Genomic DNA, 23,077 nt, shown 5'->3' with positions numbered 1-23,077 from the left:
ATGGTAATACCTTAGGAGTGTCTACACACATTTTATCACCATGATGACCAAGAGCGTGCACAGCCTAAGGGTGCCGGGAGGACCATGATAGGGGGAGAGCCCATGGTGCTCCTGCTCCCTCTCCAGCTCAACAGGAACCTCTTTCCTGGGCCCACACAGCTTTGTGGGTCTCAGATATAGAAGACATACCAGGTTTCTCCGCGGTCCCTTTAGTGGCTGGGTGCTTCAGGACAGGGCTGTTGGAAGGGGTGGTGCTCAGCCTGCCGCGGTTGGGGAGCGAGGCCATGTTGGGCCACAAGAGTTCAGTGCTCTTGTCGGTCTGGGTGCTGCTGTCCTTGCTGCCCGTCTTCACGTGGGCGCTGCTAGCTGACGTTGTGGAGGCCGCAGGGGACAGTGCAGAAGCCGGTGGGGTTGGCAGCAGAGGGGCAGAAGCATGCTCATGGTGCTCTTTTCCTAGCAGCAACCCTGTGAGCAGAAGAAGAGCCTTTTCAATGACACTCTTTTCTTTTCTTTTTAAAACTAAACTTGGAAATTATTTCCTTCTTGACTGAGGATTGCTTCATTTGATGGATTCATTAACCAAGTGCTTAATAGGCATTTTTTATGACAAACACTGAGGGAAGAAAAATGTGAAAGATAGTTTCCCCTCTAAAAAGTTGTAGCTTTAGCCCAGCATGGTGGCACACACCTGTAATCCCAGCGGCTCGGGAGGATGAGACAGGAAGATCGCGAGTTCAAAGCCAGCCTCGGCAAAAGCGAGGCACTAGGCAACTCAGTAAGACCCTGTCTCTAAAAAAAATACAAAATAGGGCTGGGGATGTGGCTCAGGGGTCGAGTGCCCCTGAATTCAATACCTGGTAATCCCCACCCCACCAAAAAAAAAGTTGTAGTTTTTTTCTGCAGGGGAGGAGGAGTTGTCAGGTAAATTAGTTATAATAAAAGTCATAGGATAAAATTATTCACAGGATGGTGTGCAAGAACAAAAAAGAGTTGTCTAACAGGAGACATGGAGTGAGGAGACTCCATGCTTACTTACCCAACATGGCCCAGCGGAGCAGCCTGGGAGATAGTTGCTGTACCTAAGAAAAATTAAAAGGCCTCCCTGGTCCTAGACATGTTCCCACTGGTCCTCTGCTCTTCTGAAGAGTCCTCAATTCCAACCTACTTATGGTAACAGATGAATGCTCTCCCACAGCCAGATTCGAAAACAAATGTCTCCCCTAGCTGGGACAACCACCGAGTTGTACACATTATTCCCCCAAAGAGCTATGGCCCCCAAGAAGTAGGAACCAACTGGACTTCTGGAAAGGGCCACTGAGCCCTTTCCTTGATCTCTTCAGAAAATGGTGAGGCTAGGGTGGGAAAGAGGGCATGCTGGCATGGAAGAGGGTGGTATGGAGAACAGAGGTGTCCATTTTCTTCAGTCCTCCTGCAAACCTGGACAGGAAGGTAATTTCTATTTTAAAATATCACACACATTCAGAAAAGTGCCAGCACTCGGAACTCTAGCCTATAGGAAAAGTGGTAAGCACAATCAAGTATTTGTTCACTTATTTTGTTAAGGAGCCAGCAATTCAGAAAGTATCCTTGCCAGAGCTGTTCAAGGTGCCCATTCATAACTCGGGGCATTTCAGTTTGACCACAGTATGTTTTTCAAAATGCAATGTACCTATCGGTTACTTGACTGTATGGCTATAATGAAGAAATGCTGCAGGGACTGGGACTGAGCTTCTGCCTTTCTCACAAGCTCACAGGTGATGCTGGTGCTGCTGGTCCACAGACCACACTTTGAGTAGCAAGGGCCTTTGCCTAGGGCTTCATACATTATCTCACTTTTTATTCCACAACGTTCTCATGAGATAGGTCTTATCCTCTGTCAACAGAAGAGGAAATGGAAGCTCAGAGAAATTAACTTCTCTCAGCTAAGAAGCAGCAGGAAAGGATTCAAACTCAGTCATGCCTCACTTGGAGCTCAGCCTACACTCTTTCCACCTCACACTGCCTATTGAAACTCTAGAGTCTGACAGCATGTCCTCATGGAGGTGATGGGTTAGGTAAATCACTAGGTAGCTTCTCTCCTGTGAGCCTCTGAGCAGTCAGGAAGGTGGACACTGTGACCTCCACCTCCTCCCAAAGCTGATCAGGCAACAGAAGACAAACTCGTGTGGCACTGAATGAATGCTTCTGCCTGGACCCCTGGGGTCCCTCCCTGTTTTTGTGAGACACAGACACTAATTACAATGACAGAGGGGAATACAGTGCAGACAATACAGTCACTCTTCCTGAGGTGGAGGTCCTGGCTCCCAGGCCTGGTTCAGACCTGCTAAATCCAGGGGAAAAGACACTAGGGCGTTTGTGTGGCTGCAAGTCACAAATGGGTTTCTCCCAGGGACATTTCAACCAGAGCTGAGAAAATTTCGAACTCCTTAACCAAGGCTGCCTGAGCATTGCCTCTGCTCTCTAACTGGGCTAGGATAGCTAAGTGTCCTTGGGTCCCAGCTGCGGTCCACACACGTCCTCTTTGAAGTGCATTTCCTTTGAGGGCAGGGGCTGCTGAGGCCACCAGTGGAGGAACTTCAAACAGAGAATCTGGCCAGGAGCCTTTGATCCCCCCAACTCTGTTGGGTTCATATGGAAGCTCTTATCCCCTTTGGCACAAAGCAGCCAGGCTCCTCTGGGGTCCTGTGCTGGGGAAAGCTGGCTCTGGGCTCAGCAGAGAAACAAAAACACACGCTGACCCAGGGACATGCATCAAAGAAGGGCCAGATCCCTGGAGTTGCCAGAATGCAGGGAAGGGAGTAGAGGACTTGAGTGTGTGTGTGTGTGTGTGTGTGTGTGTGTTAGCTGCCCGCTTCCTCTCCAGCCTCACTAGCCCAGGCAGTCAAGGAATGCTGCCCTCCCTTCATGAAACTCACTTCTGGCTAGGACCACACTTGCAGAATTCTCAGAATTCTGCCTGTTCAACAGTACAGCAAGAGCCACCACCACAAATCCCTTACGCTTGAGAGCGCTTCCTCCCATAGGCTTCCCCTATCATCTCATGTGGCCCTCCCACGCCCCATGGGGCAAAGCAGGACAGACCTGAACTCTTTTTCTAGACACAGAAGCAAAGGTCTGGAGCAGAGCCCAGTTCAGAGGCCTGATGTCTCTAAGCCTTTTCCATTAGGACATTTTGTGTTCTAAGTGTCACCTCAAATTTCAATAATTATGACATGGGTCCACTCAAGGCTAACAACTACTCTGCTGCCATGGCCTTTAGAATTTACACAGGGCTTCCACATAGCTCATTTAATTTTTACTATGGAAGTAGGACTGATTTTCCATCCCAATTTATAGATGAGTAAACTGAGATGAGGAAATATTTAGGGAAATTCCTGTGTCCCACAAATGGCAGGAAGGGACCTTTCAATACTCATGTGGTCTTGCTTTCTAGATCCTAGTCTGAAGGAGGACTGGGGCTCACCTATGCTACCTTTCCAGGTCTTCTCTTCCTTCTTCTCTTCGGCCAGCTGGCTGCTGGTAAGTGAGGTCTGGCGGGAGTGTGCCCCAGTGGCCGCTGCAATGGATGGGACAGAGCGAGCTGGCCGCAGGCTGGAGGAGTCAGTCTTCCCAGCATCCTTACGGGATCGCTGCTGAAGGACTTTAATCATGGCATCCTTCTCTATGATTTTGGCATGGAGATTTTTAATACTGTGAAACAAAACAAAACAGTTTTAATGAAGTTATTTAGTTAGAAAAACTTGAAGCATGTCTCTCAGGCCATCCTGGGCACTTTAATTGAAACTCAGGGTTGGAGGGTCAAGTGCAGTACAAGCCTTCAAATATTCAGAATCTTCCAATTGCATAAGATGGGTCTTTTATAAATAGATCAAAGGGCACACTTTCTCTGGCACCTCAAGAGACTGGGCCTTTTGGGAAGTGCAGTGAGAATGACCATAGCCACCTGCTAGAGACTCCCTGGACCAAGGTGCTTGGGACGACATTTAGTAGGTCTAGTATGAGGAGCAACAGAAGAGCCCAGAAACTCTAAGGCCTCAAATAGGGGGAGCTTCCAACTTGTCTGCTTCATGGATGGTCAAAAGTGGGAACCAGTAAATACCTGAGTTCTTTTCACAACTCTGATAGTGACTCACTGAGCCTATCGATGGCTCAACCACGCAGCCTTATTTTCACATCTCACCCTGACTCAGGGCTTCACAGGCCCTCAGGTGGTCAAGTGGGGCAGGCTAGTTTTATGACGTCAAAAAGCCCACTGACAATCTTCTGCAGCCCCACAGAGAATGAGTTAACCAAGTTCCTTATCTTAGGTCAGAATATGTAAACTCTGACTCAAAAACCTCTGGATCTTTGGAATAGAATCAGTTTCTCCTTTTCAGCCCATGATGTCTGGAAAGTCATAGAGATGGATACCCAGAAAAAACACAGGCATCTAAATTCTCCTGTCATTACACTTGGTCTCCATCCTAAAGCCTGCCCTGACCTGCAGCTATACCCCTGAAAGCACAGGCACCAGTCCTGCTGCTGAGCGAAGCCACCTGCATAGGTGTGAACCTTTCCCTTCTCTCTAGGGCAGGTGAGCGTCCTTGGAGACCTCAAGCTCACAGGCATTCAGAACAGCCCAGAGAAGCAATCTTCTCTGGAAGGGCTACAGTGTGAGTACAATAGCAGCTGATGGTCCCACTCAGGTCAGGTGTGAGCTGTGAGAGTGGTACCCAGAGGTTCCACCACACATGGAGGTCCCTTACGTGTATTCCATGTCCTGACACCTCCTGTTGGCCTGCACCACCTCCTCCTCCTCCTGCCAGATGTGGGCCTCCAGTGAGCTCTCGCCGTAGCTGCCATTCCTCGAGTGGTTGATGATCGTGGTGTCCCTGGGAACACAGGACATGCACTGGATAACAGGAGCCTTCTTGCTTGTTTTCAACACAAACAGACACAAAACGGGCAGGCTGGTGTTCACACTGGAACAGAGATTTTTCTCTTTACCTTCCGTTGGATCTTAAAGGCCTCCCGTCTCCACTTTCCCAGTTCCTTTATCAATCTCATGAAATCCAAGAGAATGGTGCAAATACTCGTGGATGGGCAACCAAAGGTGCATGCTAACAAAATTTCTCCACGAACTCCTTCACCCACTTTCTCTTTCCTAAATTCTGGCCAATTTGCCTCCTGAACTCAACAGAACTAACACAGTGTCAAGGGAAAGCAAAACAGAATTAAAAAATCAAATTTCCCTGCCCCTTCTAGTAAGAACTTTGCATATTAATCTATGTGGTAGGTTATCAGTATGCAGATGGAGCACCCATGGATTTCATCTACTGACACGGGGACACTGTTATCATTATACCTACTGGTGTTTCTATGCTTGGACATTTCATACTCATATCTCACTCTTGCAATCAGAGTTAAAGTTCTACCTCTATATAGCACCAATGTGGCAGCTATTTCAGTGATTTATGGTAAAAGTAAAAGGGTTCAGTACTAGCTTGATGCTGAGATTGATCCTCATGGGCAGAGAACCCCCATGCTGAGTTCTCCCTTTCTGTTTCTATGCTGCCTCCCTTCTTGTTTTATGGGCTCTTGCCCAGGATTCAGGTCAGTTCAGAGTAGCAAACATACTGGGTACCAGGGAAGAAAGATGAAGAAGACAGACACGTACTGAAAGTTCAGTTGAGGTGGGAGGAGAGAATGTAGGGACAAGGGACAAATGTAGGTAAACGAAAAATCAGTTCATCTGAAAACGGGTGTCTAAAAAGAACTGCTGAAAGATAACTATTCCTACCACTGATTTTGTCAATTTAATCACTCCAAATTAACAGTGATTAGCAGAAATATAATGAGTCATTTATGTGACATAAGTATTTCTTAAGATATACAATAATGCCTGATTCTGTGAATATGTTTCTGATGAAACGATCCAGCTAAACATTTCACATCTCTTTAACTTCATATTCCAAGGCTACAATCATATTGAAAACCTTAAGGCTCTTTTCTAGACTATACAAAAACAGAAAAAAAAAAAGGGGGGGGGGCCTCTTTTTCACAAGAGCTATCAATGAATGAGCATTATTTCCTGTGGGGACTGGACAAAGCATGGTACATGTGGCCTCTCACATAGTTCTTAAAATGTGCATAGCAGGTATTGCTGTCCTCAGTGTACAGATGAAACCAGGATCAGGTGACTTTTCCAAGAACTCCCAGTTAGTGAATGGTGGCCACCAATTCTAGTTCAGAGAATAATAACTCCCAAGTCCTTGGTCATCTACTACATTTCTGAAAGTTTCATTTGACTTTATGAAGCAGGACTCAGCAAAGATGCACATAAGCAGGGCACACGTGTGGATGTGACTTGAAAAATGAAAAATGTAGCTGAAAATATATTATAAAATCAAATAACAAAGAAAGCAAAAAAATGTTTTAAACATACTTGTGAAATTGTAAATTCAATCTACAGTGCACAGAATGCATCAATTTAGGAATTAGTGACTAGAAACATTTTCAACCAACTTACTTTTGGAGAACTCACATAGAACCACATATTTAATAATTTATGCTTATACTGACAAGGACAGAAGACACAATTAGAAAACAATTTAGAAGGTAAATAAATACACTGATTTGAAATTCATAAAAAGTTTCAAAACCTCCACATGTGAAAAATAAGCTAAGCCTCTAAAATTCCTGATCAATGGCATCAAGATTCATAAAGATGGCAAAACCAGTTGGTATACAAAAATTATATTCTTTGTTTAAGGATCACTGCTTATAAATATGACCCATGTACCAGTGACTGAAAAGTCACAAAACTAATGGCAGGAAGTAGTCATTTTTACCAATTAATCTGTAAAAACTCTGCATCTAGACATGAGATTAGAATTTCAACCTTTCTCAAAAATGCTTCATTTTTCTTTCCCCACTCATTGTCAACAGAAAGGCAATGTTGACAATTCGGAGGTTTTCTTTGGAAATAACTTTAAAACTGGAGTAAATATCTGAGCATCTCTGAGTCCAGCCCCCTCACCCTTGCTCTGACTGTGGGAAGGGGTAGGCTACAAAGGGGAGGGCAGTTTCCCACAGAATTATCAGATGCTTGAAAAGGGTCTACAACCATCCATTTAGGCCTCCAAACAGGGCAGAGAAGAACAGCAGGACTGGGAAAAATCCCACAGAACTACCGTTCTCTGGGATAAGAGCCATTTCCTCCTGTGCACAGGATGGTGAACAAGACAAGGTCTAGACTCTGTGAGTGAGTGACTGTGTTTGGAGTCCGTATGGTTTTTCTCATTTACTCCTCCCTATGCCCATCACGGGGTCTATCCTCAGACCTGTACATCCCTCACTTTTGATTGTATGGTCCAGTTCCAATCATCCCCTTAGGCCCAAGATCCCAAAACAGACTCTAATCTGAAAAATTAACAGAGATCGAAACAACAATGATACATGAAGGCCCCTGTGTCATTTCTCCAGGGTGACACATGTACATCCTCCGTCAGAAGAATGTGTTTCTTGCTCTTAACACTCCAGTTATAATTCTCATTTCACACATGAGGTCAGAAACACTCTGAAGGCTTGTCCCACATCTCATCTCATCCCTACCATCAGCAATAGATGGAGAGGCCTTGAATGCAGGTGTCCTGCCTCCCTGTGCAGCATTCTCTCACTAAATCCACACAGAGAAAGCAAACCCCCAGGGTCATCATTGACAGCAATACACTAACCAAATCTGGTTTAAAAAGGTCAAATTCCTCTGTAACTTTATGATGCTCTGTTCTCATACCCAGGACAGAGAGGTAATTTATTTACTAGCTTAAAAAACAAAAAGCTGAAAGTAAAAACATTTTAATTATGTAAAAATCAACAAATGTGTCAGAGGTTTCACTATTCCCACCTGTAGAGTTGGGGACTGGGCTGGAAGTTATGACTTCCTCCAACTCTCTCACTCCATAATTTTGGAGCATCATATCTGTCTCAGATTGTCCATTTCCATTCCCAGAGTCTTACCTTGATAACACTCTGGGCTGTTTCCCCTCACAGCAACGACAGACACTTAGAAGCAACATATACATGCTAGAAAATGATTTTCAAGTCGTCACTTTCCACACGAGTCTGCAGGTCTTCCCAGGTGCAGCATGCCGGGGTGCCTAGTGGATACCTAGCCCATTTGATGGCATTGCTTTCTCCAGTCCCTGGAGTTAACATTTGAGCTGCCAGGGATACTTCCCTACTTGATGATGAATCCAAGAGCATAAACAGCTTATATAAAGTAACGCCTCCATCACAGCAAGCCTTTCATTACTCATTAGAGAAGAAATAAGATATTCCAAGGTGATGAGGAGCTGGCTACATAACTGGCTTTTCCCATTCCAAGCAGAACAATAGCCCTCAATTATTAAGAGGTCTAGTTTTTTGGATGTTGCTTTGAGATTGGAGGCTCCCCTCCAAATATACTGACCCTACACTTTGGTGAGCTTCAAACGACTGTAAATTAAATGCCCAATATGACTTCAGGGCAAAAAAATAAACTGAATAAAACACAGTAAGGGGCCTGAAGAGCCCAAGCAAAGTCATTCAGTGTGGGTAGCCATCTGGACAGCAGCTAAGGCCCAACAGTACAAAAGCAATGGACACTGCCTTGTTCATTAGGACAACAGTCTTTATGGGCGATTTTTGTGGATTACAGCATATTTTGAGCTAATATTAATGTAAGAAAAAGGCTGTGCACCTAAAGAGAGAAAGTAAAGCAACAGAGGTAAACAGCAGCAGAAAAGGATTTTAAACTATGTGAATCAGATTTTAGGTCAGAAAGATCTCCATGTGACCAAGGTCCACTACTACCTACCAGCGTAATATGGAACCCACCAATGAATCTCTCTTAGTCTGGATCCTCTACTTGTAGTACCAGTACCTGCTCTGAAGGCCAACATGATGATTATATGTTCTTGTCTGGTTCATGATACAGATCCAGTATTAAAAAGAATCACAAGGGGCTGGGGATATAGTTCAGTTGGTAGAGTGCTTGCCTAGCACACACAAGGCCCAGGGTTCAATCCCCAGCACTTAAAAAAAAAAAGAAAGAATCACAAAATACACTTTCACGACATCATTCTTAAAAGATCATATAGTATCCCAATGTGTGGGTGCACTTTGGAGTATTAAATTAATCTCATCTTATTGGATTCTAGGTTGTTTTAAATGTGTTGTATTTTCAGCTACACTGGGATGGACATCCTTGGACATAACTTTTCAGGCACTCATGTGATTTCCTTAAGATAAATGTCTAGAAAGAGAATTCTGGAACCAAAGGAAAGGTCCATGCTGCCAAACTATCCACCAGGAATATACACCATTTGCTCTCCAATAGCACTACAGCCTCTAAGAGAGTATCTTTAGCTAAGTTTGCCCCTGGGGATGTGCCCCTGGACCACTCTGGATCCTGTTTGTTTGGTCTTGATGTTCTTCCCCGTGGTGCTTTTCTGATGGGCAGAGCATCTCCGTCTCACCTCTCAGCTGCAGCTGTGGCTGCAGCACTCATGGCGAAGTGCCGAATGGTGCTCTCCTCCAGGTACTTCTGCTCCCACTTGGTCATGTCAGCCTCCAGGGCCAGGATCCGCTCCTCCTTCTCCCGCACGAGTTCCATGAGGGCTGGAGCATTGTATTCTGGCATACTGGCTGGCTGGCCATTTCCATGTTTCTGGAGGAGCAGAAATAACATTGTGGTGCTCAAACTGGACTCTAAGTTGACCACATCCACCCTGAATACAGTTACCCACATGAAGCACACAGGGTGCTCCAGTCCTGCAGCAATCCATACACATGACCATCGTACCCATGCTCCTTCTCTCCCATGTGTATCACCGGAACTCAGTGGATCCAAACACCATGCCACCTCACCTCCACAGTCCTCTATCTCATTTAATAACCATACAAGTCTGTAAAACAGACAATATCCTAATTGTACAAAGAGAAACTAAGCTTCTGAGAAGTTATATTAATGGTAAAATTCTCTCAGTTAATCAGTAGTACAACTGGGATTCAAACTCGAGTCTGGCTCCACAGCTCAGGGATTTTGCATGACAACAGTAGCTTGTCCAAGGCAATGCAGTCAACTTATACCAAAAGCAAGAGCAGTGTCCAGGACACTTCTCCAGAATTCAAGGAAGTGATTCCAGCTGTTTGCTTCCTGTGGGGCTGGGAGATAAAATGGAAAGGCCAGGAAGCAGGAGTGAGATGACCAACATGTTTGCTCTCAGCCACCAGGCTCTCTAGCAGAGGAGGTAGAAAGATTTGCCCCATCAGAGGCCTGAGAATGAGAAGCAAATTAGATAATGCATGTGAAAGCAAGAGATGTCTAACACAAGGCAAGCTCATTTTCTAGCCCTTTCTTTTCATCTGTGTTGGTAAGAGGAAATAGAGTGGCTATTATCTGGACTGATCACATTTCAGAATTTTTTTCTCTGAATTCAGGTATGCAATTTCCCTAAGAAGCATGACATAGGAGATGATGGGGTTTTCCAGGAAAGTCTAATTCAAACCAGCAACAGAGACAGCACATCTCAGAGTCTCAGGGTTAGGTGCCCAGTCTGAACATGAGCCAGCTTCCTTTGCACTTGAGAGGAGAACGATTTCATCCCAGCTGTTGTACATCCTGGAACATGCATTCCCCTCATGTTTTCCAGTGATCACAAATTTTAAATGTAGAGCTAGTTGCAAAGTGAGAGGTGTTTAAATGTTTCACCCAGACCTACACAATATTCTAGATTAAGAAAAGACTCAGGAATTACTTACAACTGCAGCTGGGTATTGATCTACATTGATGGAATCTAATCCTATCAGAGAAGAGAACAAACGGACCTATGGGCTTTTCTATTCAGCTTTTTAAAATTCTAAATATAAATTATTCCAGAAAGTGGCAGCTTCACAGGGACTCACATTTAAGTAAAAACACAGTGAAAGGCACATACCTGTCCTCACCTGACCTGTACAGGAAGTAACTGATCCCATTTGACCCTGACTCAGGCAGAAGGACAGATGAATCAGTCCACCAAGATGAGAAGCTCCCCTATTTTTAGAAATTTTCCGAGAAAGAGCTCCCACAGCCTCAGTAAGCTGCCATCTATGCTTGTCAGTTTCTATCTCTATCCTTTCTGTTACCATCTCAGCTGGCTTGATTTTCAGAATCCTTTCGACTTCACGTGAGATCATGACAACTCTTCACAGACCCCCTCATTTGGGTCATTAAGAGTTATTTAATAAATACACGAGTTTCAGCCTTCAAGAGTACAGAAAACATGGGCTAATGGGTAAGCATGCTAGTCAGAAAATCGAAATGAGTGTCAAGTAGGACAGCTTCTGCCACCCATTTAGCTAGTCCACATATATGTACTGTGAATGTGCATGTACCGTGTGCCAGGGATAGGACAATGAACAATGCAGGCAAAATCTCTGCTGTTGATGGGTTCACATCAAAGAATGTCCCAATGAGCTACATGACCTTGGGCTGGCCCCTTAACTTCCCTGTGCCTCACTTCCCGCTTCCAAAACAATCCCACCTTCTCTCATAGGATCCCACAGGACTACTGTGGAAGAAGTGAAAGTTTAGTTTGAGCTCTTTGTTTAAAAAAAAAAAAAAAGTTGCGAGCTCTTAAAAAATATAAATTCCCCTATGTTTTAAAATTTTATTTCTCTTTTATGTCCCTCCCAGTTTCTACTGATACTGAAGTACTGTGTCACCTCCATGGTAGAGGAGAGTTGACCTATAATGACAAGATCAGTTACTTGGGCTTCTTTATAAGCTAGTCCTGTTGCCCTGACCTCTCTTTCTCTCCCCCACTCTTTAATTAGCCTCACTTCTGTTTGTCACCCTTTTTTTTCAGTGGAAAAGTTGAGTAAGTGGAAAACTTGGGACAGGGTACTAAGAATGCCCAAAGTCTTCAAATGATGCTGAAGGTGATGATGTTAATAAAAGCAGAACTGAAGGTTTTCTTTCCTAATCAATTGCTAAAGAAGTACTTTGTGCAGATTTTCTCAATTGTAGTTATGAGAGTGAGATAAGTATAATCGATTTCCTCACATTACAGACAAGGGAGTTAAGGCTCAGAAAGATTACTTTCCAGGGCTACTCCCTGGTAGGAGACAGGATTCAGTTCTGGTCATCTAACCCTGGAGACCATTATCCAAATCAGTATAGGATTCCATAGTACTCTGCTCATCTCCAATGGACCAACCTACTGGAGGGGTCCAGGACACCTCACAGGAGTAACTGGAGCTCACCGGGGGCTCTATGTTGTTAGAGGGGATCAGGTAGAGAGACTCAGCTGCATCCTGGTGTTAGTCAAAGGGCAGAGCCCTCATGTAGGGTGTTGATCCAATAAGTACTCTACTCTCTCAAAAGTCTCTTCAGAATCATGTCCTATGGAAAGTGGCCAGACAGGGTGGCTAGTCTTACTGCTTTGCTGAGGGTGGAGATGACCCCAGGCTTTGTTATAGTGTGACCTCAGCATGATTTCTAAAGGGGTGGGATAAATGCCTGATTGCCACAGGGGTTGAAGGAGCAGGGTGTGGTGTGGGCTGCGGAAGCTCTCCCAAGGCTGCCCCCATCCAAGTCAAGAAGGGGAAGGCACATGAGTGGCTGTGTGGGTGAGTAAGGAGGAAACAATGGGAGAAAGGCCAAGATGCTCAGATGATCCTGTGTCCCCAGGTGTGCTCCAAGTCATCCCTGGCAGGTGTCAGCACAATTGCTCCACACTAGTCCATGGGCTTCAGACCTGAGTGTGACCAGACTCTATACTTTATGGCATCTGCCACATGGCACTGGGGCAAAACTCAAGAATTTTTGGTTGTGTTATTTTGCAATATTTTTACCTTTTCTGGTTATAGAATAATGTATATCCATGGGTAAAATTAAAAAATAAAGAAGTACTATAGGGAAAAATAAAAATAACACATTCTTTTAATGAGAGAGCAAAGGCAACAGGAAAATCTCTGAGTATATTTCATATCACAGGGGATATAATAATACTCTCATTTTAAACAAATCAAACTGCAATATTATTTGGAAAGAAATGCCAACCACCAATGTTCCGTTCAACTGTAAAGACTGTCTCCCCATCTCTGGTCTCATGTCAGTCATACACAGCTGCAGATCTGTGGATCTACTATCAGTTCCTGAAGATGACCCAAACGGCAAGCAGAGTAATTTCTCGAAAGAACCTCAATTCTAACAGGGGGGCCCTCTGAAGTGTGCTTAGTCTGTCAGCAACCTCTGCATATGACAGGAGCACTGCTATTGCAGGTCTGAGAGAGCCTGAGTCTGCATGTGTGCAGTGAACTGTCCTCTGTGGCAATGATGGTATTTTTCAAATAATTCCAGATTCACATTTCTTCTTCTTGATACACCACAAGGATAACAGAGTTGAGTCTGGTTTCAGAGCACTCAAAAGAAGAGCCAAATTCAGTAATCACACTGCAGGGTGTGGTTAGCACAATAACTGGAAACGAACATTCCTTTTGACTCTAAGAATTGAGATGTGCCCATTTTGTCAGCCAAAGATTCACCGGGCTCTACTGTACTTGATACCAGGGAAGCCTGTCCTCATGTTGGGGAGGTTCAGATCTCAGTAAGAGAGAACAGGCGAAGGGCTTAACTGATGCCAGCATATGTGGCAAAGGTTCTAAGTCTCAGAAGACCAGAGAAAGAAACCTGCTCTTCCTTGCAGTCCATCAATCAAGCAAGGTGGTGGGAGGTCAGGGTGGGTTTCTGGATTTTCTGGGCAATCTTGGTAACATTTTCTTTTGCCAAGTGCACACACCCAGCGGAAACTGCATGGCCTGCCAGGCAAGAGGGTGGAGCAGGCCCGAGAGCATGCTTTCAAGTGTTTTCAAGTGTTTCAATCACAACCACTATGCTTTATCCAGTAGACAATTCCACAGGGCTTGCCTTGCATTTCCTGGTATCCCAACATAGAGCACACCCTTCATCAGCTCCACAAAAGGCCTTGTCCACCATGCTTGCAAAAGATGGACAAACCCAGTGTTATCTGCAGCCAGGAATCTTTGATGAGTCTGGAATGAAGCTTTCCTGCAGACTTCTCTCTGCTGAAGCACCCACAGACCCTGAGCTGGAGTGTTCCATTCAACACTTACTCAGAGGTGAGTTCTATTATTTCCTCTCTGTTGCCAGCAGAGAAGAGGCAGAAGGAATAGCTTATGGCCAGTGTTACTTCCCAGGGGTAGTTCTATGATTCTAACCTCTTACTAGTACCTTCAGCTGCTCCACAGACTCTACTCCTACACCACACTAACAGCCTTCAGGCTGGTCACCATCTGTCCTCTAGACAGTTCTGCCCCTGATCTTCTGTGCCCTTCAACTTAAAAGACTCACAGGTGTTGGCTCTCTGTTAACTATAGGAACAAGACCAATCCCTCTACTTGACCAAAGGCCTTCTGTGCTGGAGTCATGGCTCTTCACCTGTATTCTCACAGCTGCACCCAAACTGCCCTAGTCTTGCCATGATATTTTACAACTCTCTCTTTTACATATCTTCTTCCTCTACCTCCATGGTATTGCCCCCAAATGCTCAAAAAACTCACCTTTCAAAGTCCACCTCAAATGTTCTCCTCTTGAAGCCATTTAAAGGCACATTCCTTCCTTCTCACAGCCCCAAGTTGTTGACTCCTTTGTTCCTCTTTGTGAGGACATTTGTCTCTCTGCAGTGAGTGGACCACCTGACTCCCCCCGCTGCACTCGGGGCAGACTGTAGTGGCTGGCTCACAAGGGCCTCCACGAATTTGGGTACTGATGTGTCTAGTTCACCTGCCACCCAACCCTGTCCCTCACCTGCTGGGTCCTCAGTGCATCCAGCTCTCTCTCCAGCCATGTTCGCAGTCTACGCTCCATCTGCTCTCGCTTCTCACATGCAGATTGCAGCTGGGTCAGGGCCTGCTGCAGCTTCTCAACTTTCTCCACGTAGGCTTGCTTCTCTCGCAGCTGAGTGCAGAACAGCAAAGAGAGCACAGGATTGAGACCAGTCATTCTCAATGGTGGAGGAGGGGGTCGGAATACCTGGAGATCCTATTTAAACCACAGCTGTGTGAGCATCCTCCTCCTGTCCCTCAGGGCTGCTGTGACAGAAAAGATTCACACAAAGGTCATCAGTTACACTGGAGTGATTAGGAAGTTTGAAATGGAGGACCCTCCCTGGACACCTGCATTTGGTAATTTGTCCAGTTTTGAGCTCAATGCTTGATCATTGATTAATAATTACAGCATATGCAGGCACTGGAAATGAGGTTGAGAGAAAGTTTTTAATATCATGAAGAAATGCTTGTTCTATAGTGTTAAATAAAAAATCCTGAATCAAAACTTATATACAACATCTTCACAAATATGTTTGTCTATGAAAAAAGACTGGGAGGAAATAAAGTATTAACCATGTTCATCTGTGAGGCAGAATAGTAATTTCTGTGTATGAATATTCTGTATGAAAAATAATTTATTATTTCATTATTTTTTATTTTTCTATAATATGATCTTTCTAATAAGGGAATTATGTATGTATATATGAATATTTACCCATTTGAATATAACATTTTTTTAATAGATACTTAATGGAGTAATTTTCACCTGAAGATTTCAGAGTCCTTTATAGCTGAGTTCTTAATGGCCCTGAAGAGACAGGAAGGGCATACTGAAACTCAACACAATGCCTGAGGAAATGGAAATTAAGGTTGAAATGATTTATATAAAAGTCACATCAGGCACGGATTTAGGATCATGACAACAACCTCAAAATCTTACCCTCAGACTTTGATTTTTTCCATTTGGGAATTTGGCTCATGTTCATAAATTCAGGCACATTTCTAGATTTCTAGGAACTGGCTGATGCTAAAAATCAGGTTGAGGCATTTACTTGATCTGGTCCCAGATTCAATTTCCTGTCATTCTGCACCTGGGTGTGCCAATGCCTTGCAGGCAATTCAAACCTGAGCTCAAGCAGAGATCACATTGGAAAGTTAGGATGTGCTAGTGACTTTGCAGCTTGCTTCTAAGTGGGGTTTCCGACTTAGTAGGCAGCACTGCCGTATGCTACACCTATTATCCTGTCCTGTTGGAAGTCACTGGAAGAAAATGGAGGCATTTCTGATCTTTCAAAGAGGGACAGCAACTTGAAAGATTTTTCTACTCCTGTTTTGGGGGTTCAGTTCTTATCTAGACCTTTCATTCATTACGCTTTTGAATGTTTGACTCAATTTAGTAGACTTTTGAGAACCTAGTAAGCACAGTTTTTATGCTTTTTAGAAGCCTCAGTGATTAAATATTTTATATACCATTCATTTGTACATTTTCCACTGTACACAGTTTCCTGAGTGTGCAGTCAACAGAATACAAGCCAGCATGATCTTTGTCTGTTTTGGTCCCTGCTGGGCAATGAGCAGTGTGTCTTCAATGCCTGGAATAGAGTTAACACCCAGTAGGCTCTTAATGTGTATTTGTTGAATAAATGAATGAATATTATCCCCAAGCAACTGCAAGGTCCCTGAAGGTATGAACTGTCTCCTTCACTTTTCATCAACCTTGAGTCTAGTAGGAGTACATCATGATGAGAATGATCTGTAATAGTGATGATATGAACAAACATCGTTAGAGCACTACCACACCAAGCACGGTGCTTTGTAACGTAGTATCTCATTCAATCCTCCCAAAGACAGCAGGAAGTTAAAGTTCTTTATTATTCCCACTTGAGAGTTGAGAAAACCAAGTTCAAAGAAGCTGAGTGACTTGTTCAAGGTCAAACAGCTGGGGTGTCTTGGGGCTCACATCTCAGTTCCAGGCCTGGCTCTACAATCCAATTTCAACCACCACAATGAGCTAGTGTAGACATGTGCACTGAATTAAGACCTTTCAAAAGAAACTTTAATAAGAGTAAGCAGTGAGGCTAGAAGCCAGATGCATGAGACTCAACTAAACAAGGATGTTCCATAAAAATAATGACAAGAAAAGACCATAATGGCGATTGTGAAGAACCTGTCTTCCAGGGGCCCACAGCCAGCTTTCACTTTAACAGAACAAAAACGTTGTTATTTAAAACAATGTTTAAAACAACAATTTAAAAAAAAAATCATGACTGTACTTAGCTCCACACAAGGAAGACAGAGCCACAAGAAATAATTTCAGGGGAGTTTCAAGATGGCGGCCTAGAGGGCGGCTGCATTTCACGTTGCTCCAGGACACAGGATTCAAAAGAGGAGATAGTGAGAGACTTGGGACCAACTCAAAGCCGCCAGGTGAGTCTCTCCCGTTGGGGAGGCGTCCCGGATGGGGCGGTAGCCCCGGAACACAGGGAACTTTGTGAAGTAGAGTTGCTCGGCGAGACGCCCCTCCCCCCACTGGAGTGGTAAACACGGACAACTGGGATCATCGTAGAGGAGGCGGCTCAGCACAGCGCTTGGACTTGGAGCAACCACTGGGGCTCCGGGCGGCTGCCTGAGGAGGAGCTGCGTGGCGAGCTGTTTAGACTCAGAGTGATCGCTTCTGAACACCAGGGGGTTGCCCGGAGGAAGAGGAGAAGCGCGGCGGGTCGCTTGGTCTAAGGAGTGACTGCATCAGAGCCACAGGCGGTTGCCAGAGGAGGAGGCGAGTGGTGAGTTGATTGCACTCAAAGCGACCGCTCCTGAACACCGGTGGCCTGCCTGGAGGAGGAGCACGGTGGGTTGCTTGGTCTCGGAGTCACTGCTCCTGAACACCGGGGGGGCTACCCCAAGGAGGAGGAGGAGGAACAGGGCGGGTCACTTGGGCTTGGAGTGACTGCCTAGGGCTACGGGCAGTTGGCGGGAGGAGGAGACGCAAAGTGAGTTGCTTGGGCTCCTAGTGACTGCGTCAGAAACTGGGCAGCTGTCCGGAGGAGGAGGTGTGTGGCAGGTCTCTGGGTATCGGAGCTATTGTACGGGGCTCCAGGTGGCAGCTCAGAGGAGGGGCCGCATAGCCAGGCGATTAGGTGCAGAGCAGGGTCCCAGGAGCTAGGTGGCTTCTTGCGGGAAGAGCCGCACAGAGACATGCCTAGGGGTGGAGCGAAGTTTCCAGGACTGTGGGCAGCTTCTCTGGGAGAGGCAGCCTAAGGAGACTCGCCTGCGGAGGGTGAGGCTCCCAGGCCCAGGAGGTGGGTCCGGGCCCCTGGGAACGTTGCAGAGGAAGACAGCCCAGCCCAGGCGGTAGTTGTAGATTGAGGGGAACCTCTAGGAGGGGAACTGACCAGCGAGACGTCCCCACCGAGTGAGTCTTCCCTGCCGGGAGAGGTTTTCCCACAGGGACGGTAAAGCCAGAGACACAGGCACAAACAGGCCTTGCCTCAGCCCGCAGCCTAGTTCCCCGTTGGATGACCATTGGTCAACAAGTGGAGGCACCTCTGACCACTAGCAGGGAATATACGCCACCCGAGGGTCACCACCCCTAGAGAGGCAGCTTCTTCGTGGAGCTCCACATTATCAACTTCCTCCAAGACTTCAGGCTACTGAAGGATAAGAGGGGATATACTAGCAATCTTCAGGGACATTATAAGTTGATAGAGGAAATCTGCAATATCTTAATGACCCACTGATTCCTGAACAATATGAGAAAACAAGGGAAGAAAATGCCCCAAACAAATCTAGATGTTACATCAATAGAATCCAACGACAGCATGGCAGAAGAAATGACAGAAAGGGAATTCAGAATGTACATAATTAAAATGATTAGGGAAGCAAACGATGAGATGAAAGAGCAAATGCAGGCATTGAATGATCGCACCAATCGACAGTTAACAGAGCAAATTCAGGAAGCAAAAGATCATTTCAATAAAGAGTTAGAGATATTGAAAAAAAACCAAACAGAAATCCTTGAAATGAAGGAAACAATAAACCAAATTAAGAACTCCATAGAAAGCACAACCAATAGGATAGAACACCTGGAAGACAGAACCTCAGATATGGAAGACAAAATATTTAACCTCAAAAACAAAGTTGAACAAACAGAGAAGACGGTAAGAAATCATGAACAGAATCTGCAAGAACTATGGGATATCATAAAAAGGCCAAATTTGAGAATTATTGGGATTGAGGAAGGCTTAGAGAAACAACCAAAGGAATGAACAATCTGTTCAATGAAATAATATCAGAAAATTTCCCAAATCTGAAGAATGAAATGGAAAATCAAGTCCAAGAGGCTTATAGGACTCCAAATACACAAAATTACAACAGACCCACACCAAGGCACATTATAATGAAAATACCTAACATACAAAATAAAGGCAGAATTTTAAAGGCTGTGAGAGAAAAGAACCAAATTACATTCAGGGGGAAACCAATACGGATATCAGCATGATAAAATTATGGCATTTGCAGGCAAATGGATGAAACTGGAGAATATCATGCTAAGTGAGATAAGCCAATCTCAAAAAACCAATGGACGAATGATATCGCTAATAAGTGGATGATGACACATAATGGGGGGTGGGAGGGGTTAGTGTTAGGGTTAGAGTTAGGTTTAGGGAGGGGGGCAGGAATGGAGGAAGGAAGGACTGTATAGAGGGAAAAGAGGGGTGGGAGGGGTGGAGGGGAAGGGAAAAAAATAACAGAATGAATCAAACATTACCCTATATAAATTTATGATTACACAAGTGGTATGCCTTTACGCCATGTACAAACAGAGAAACAACATGTATCCCATTTGTTTACAATAATAAAAAAAAAAATGGAAAAAAAAAAAAAGAAATAATTTCAGTGATGACAATGTAAGTCCAGGCCTCCTTTCCTTAGAATAGGCCTTCTGTCCTTAAGGGGTTAAGGTCATTTTCTGTGGGAACAAATGAAACACTCAGGGGTTGCTTGGGATTCTCCTAGTGGTATTAGAATCATAGTCCTTTACACAGGACTTGTGGAGTTTCCAAGGCTTCCATTGGGCAAGACTCTTGTTTACGGAACATCCTCCTCTCCAACTGCATTTCCCTTATAATTGAGGTTTGTGGGGACATCTGAATTACCTGGCACCAGGTGATATTTTGTGAAGGGAAAACTTTTTTTTTTCAATAATCACAGTTGCATAGTTGTTTTCTGTGTACCAAGGCCCCCAACTGAGCACTGATGTGGACGATTTTAGTTAAGCCTCTTGCCGACATGGCACATTTGCCTCCCATGATGAATCCTGCTCAGGTCATCTCCATAGCACAGAGGTGCCAGTGCCCCCAGGGAGCTGGATGGTGCGGGCACAGGCTCCTGACTGCCTGGCTGCACCTCTCCTCCTCTCTTGCCTTGGCCTCACGGCCTGGCTCCTCTGGTTTGGACCTCAGAAATGTTCATTCTGACTCCTCAGTCAGACTTAAAGGGAAAGTACACATCACAAGAGTGAAGCTGAAGGGTGATTTCATCAGACTCTACTAAATCCAGTGTCTGAGTGGGATCAAAATTTCCTGGAATGGGGGCAGGAAGTACTTATGGTCAAGAAAACCTCTGGAAATTGGAGACAGATCTACTGGATACCACCCCGCACTACTCCATCAGAAGGCTTTTGCCTTTTTCTATGTAATTGGGAGCCCAAAGACACAGCAGCTAAACTACTTTTGAAAAATTGTTAGTCTCTTTTCTGCATAGGCACCAGTGCTTTCCAGTCCTTACATTTATTTCCAGCTCTGGACACTTGCCTACCAATGGGCTGCAGGCTGTGAGCTCTTTGCTGATGGTATTCATGTGTGCCTTTCATACTTTGCCTGGCTCTGGGGTGGATAAACTGCTTTTATTCATTTATATTTGGGTTGTTTCCCACCTCCCTCCCCTGTCTCAACTCCTTGGAACTGGATCTGGTTAAAGTAGCAGGGGTAGGAAAAGGAAGTGGAGGCCCTCTGGGCTCTGCCTCCCTCCTCCCGATCCAATCACCCTCCAGCCTGGTCTCACCTCCTCTTCCAGTTTGATGACTCTGGCCTGGGCATTGCTCAAAGCCTGGTCCAGGATCTCAATGTGTCTCCGATGGTCCTCACTCGCAGTTCGCACAGCTGCTAACTCCATCTCTAACTTCTCCTTTTCCTTTAAGAATTCTTTGTCTAGAAGGAGAACAAGAACAAAACCACCTCTATCAGAAAAAGCTGAGTCTCTGGGCTCACTGCCAGTCTACATCTGGCAAGGATTAAAAATAAAAACGCATGCAAACGGTAAAGGATTGAATTACTGCTGTTGCTCTCTCTTAACAGCAGTGTATAAGGTGAGGACTTTCTAAAAAACCACTGCTAACTCCAGAGACATTCCAGTTTGCAGTTCCAGAGATGAAGAATACACAAGAACTAGCCACGCTCTCCATAACTCACTTCTCTAGGACAATGACTTCAAATCAATCAATCTTGTACCCACTATCTCATTTTATGCTCGACCTCCTCTGCTTCCATCTTTCAAGTCTGTGATGTAAGGGCAGGCACTAGAAGTAATAATACAAATATTCTAATTCACAGAAAAATAAACCAAAGGTTTATTTTGTCTGAGGCCAGACAGCAGAGGGGAGTTTCAAGTCCAGGACTTAATCTCCAGCTGGATCCTCTTTCCATATGACCTAGTCCCACATTTTCTCCTCGTCCTGTTCAAGAGGGGAAAGAGATAATGCTTTGGACTTAGGAAAACTGCTTTTCAGTCCTTCAACTGCAATATAACTGACAGTGATTGTGGTTCTCTCTGCATGTGGGAGCCAGACTGGGGTGTCCTCAGTTACCTCTCTCCATTTCCCTCTACAGACTCCTGTTCTGGATTAAGCAGAGGTGTCCACAGAGTCATGGGATAAGCTTTTCTTAAGGGAAACATGTTTCTTGTTATAAAAGCAATATATTTTGTTTTTAAAATAAATTGTAATTTATGGTGTGGAAAACTTGGAAGTTAATATAAGAGTAAGGGCAAGGAATCGGTTTTAAAAACTCCTATAAACTCTACAATAGAATAGGATGCAGCCATTAAAATTAAATAAGAGAATCCTGGTGACATAGAAAAAGACTTCATCATTTATAAAAGATGGTTACAAAATCACACACACACTATTCCATATTTATAGAAAATAAGACATATAATTGCAACAGCAATAGTCAGAAGTTGATTTCAGTATGCCCATGTCATTTGAAGGCAATCCTAGTAATCCACCCTGAAGCACAGAGAGTCCAAGTCTGGATGCTACACCAGCATGTTAATAGTGGTAGCACGCACTCATTACTTCCTACTACATATAGCCACTCATTAATTTAATAAATAGTTATCAGAAATTAAGGACAAGCACTGGGACTCTGAAGCAAGAAAGAATGCTGCAATAAAGGAGCAGGAAGTGTGGTTTTGAAGAACTGAAAATAAAAAGATTATACAGCTACAAATAACAAAACAAACTCACAACTCTGGAGCCAGAAGGGATCATAGGGAAGATCAATATTCAGTTCCATTCCCTTTGCTTTATGGGTAAGGAAAGGAAAGCCCAGAGGAGCAAAGGCACTTGTCCAAGGTCCCACTGCCAGCTGGGGTCAAGTCAGGTCCAGAACCCGGGTCTTCCCACGTCCTACTACATACATCCTTCCCACATGACTGCACCACCCTCGCATTGCGAAATTATGTTGATGGGATCAGAGGATGTGGAGCAGCTTCTGAGTGACAGACTGCATAGTGGACTTTTAATCTTAAGTAGTGCCTGTGCTTCCTAGAAACAAAATGAGCCACCAAGATCCTGACCCAAAACACAGCACTACTTTTGGGCTCTTTGTGCTTTATTGCAGTGACCAACTGCCCTCCTCCTTCCCCTTTCAGTGTCATTTGAAATGCTACCTGTGAAACCTTTCCAATCCAAGGAAAACGGGCATGCAAAAGCCTGAACAAATGGGTCAACAGCTGCTCACCAGATCCAGAACCCACCACCCACAGCCCTGAATGGACCACAGCATTTCTTTCTTGCTGTTCAAACTCATTGACATCTGAGCACCAGCTCCCTGGGTTTGGATAATATTTCAATGGACATGGAACCTGCTGGTCTTGTCTAATCTTGGAGGGCACTCAGGAATTACTAAGCAGGCACGCCTGGGAATGAACCACTGGATTCCAG

At 44.7% G+C, this 23,077-nt stretch overlaps 1 protein-coding gene across 10 annotated transcripts in view; it reads right to left on the bottom strand.

Annotated features, from left to right (window-relative positions):
• Amotl1 (angiomotin like 1) overlaps nucleotides 1–23,077 on the bottom strand; it is a 157,020-nt gene that overhangs the window by 6,747 nt on the left and 127,196 nt on the right. For 9 of the 10 annotated variants that reach the window (XM_047516618.1, XM_047516621.1, XM_047516620.1 and 6 more), the window contains 6 exons: nucleotides 20,917–21,062; nucleotides 14,834–14,983; nucleotides 9,498–9,688; nucleotides 4,746–4,961; nucleotides 3,464–3,690; nucleotides 190–465 (listed from right to left, as the gene is read on the bottom strand). In XM_047516618.1, the coding sequence (XP_047372574.1) occupies nucleotides 190–465; nucleotides 3,464–3,690; nucleotides 4,746–4,961; nucleotides 9,498–9,688; nucleotides 14,834–14,983; nucleotides 20,917–21,062 (1,206 nt within the window). The remainder of the gene's footprint in view (nucleotides 1–189; nucleotides 466–3,463; nucleotides 3,691–4,745; nucleotides 4,962–9,497; nucleotides 9,689–14,833; nucleotides 14,984–20,916; nucleotides 21,063–23,077) is intronic. The other variant, XM_047516617.1, reaches the window with a different exon arrangement.

Source organism: Sciurus carolinensis, chromosome 11 (genome assembly GCF_902686445.1).
Source record: "Sciurus carolinensis chromosome 11, mSciCar1.2, whole genome shotgun sequence".
Lineage (NCBI taxonomy): Eukaryota > Metazoa > Chordata > Mammalia > Rodentia > Sciuridae > Sciurus > Sciurus carolinensis.
This window is presented reverse-complemented; position numbering and strand designations above follow the sequence as displayed.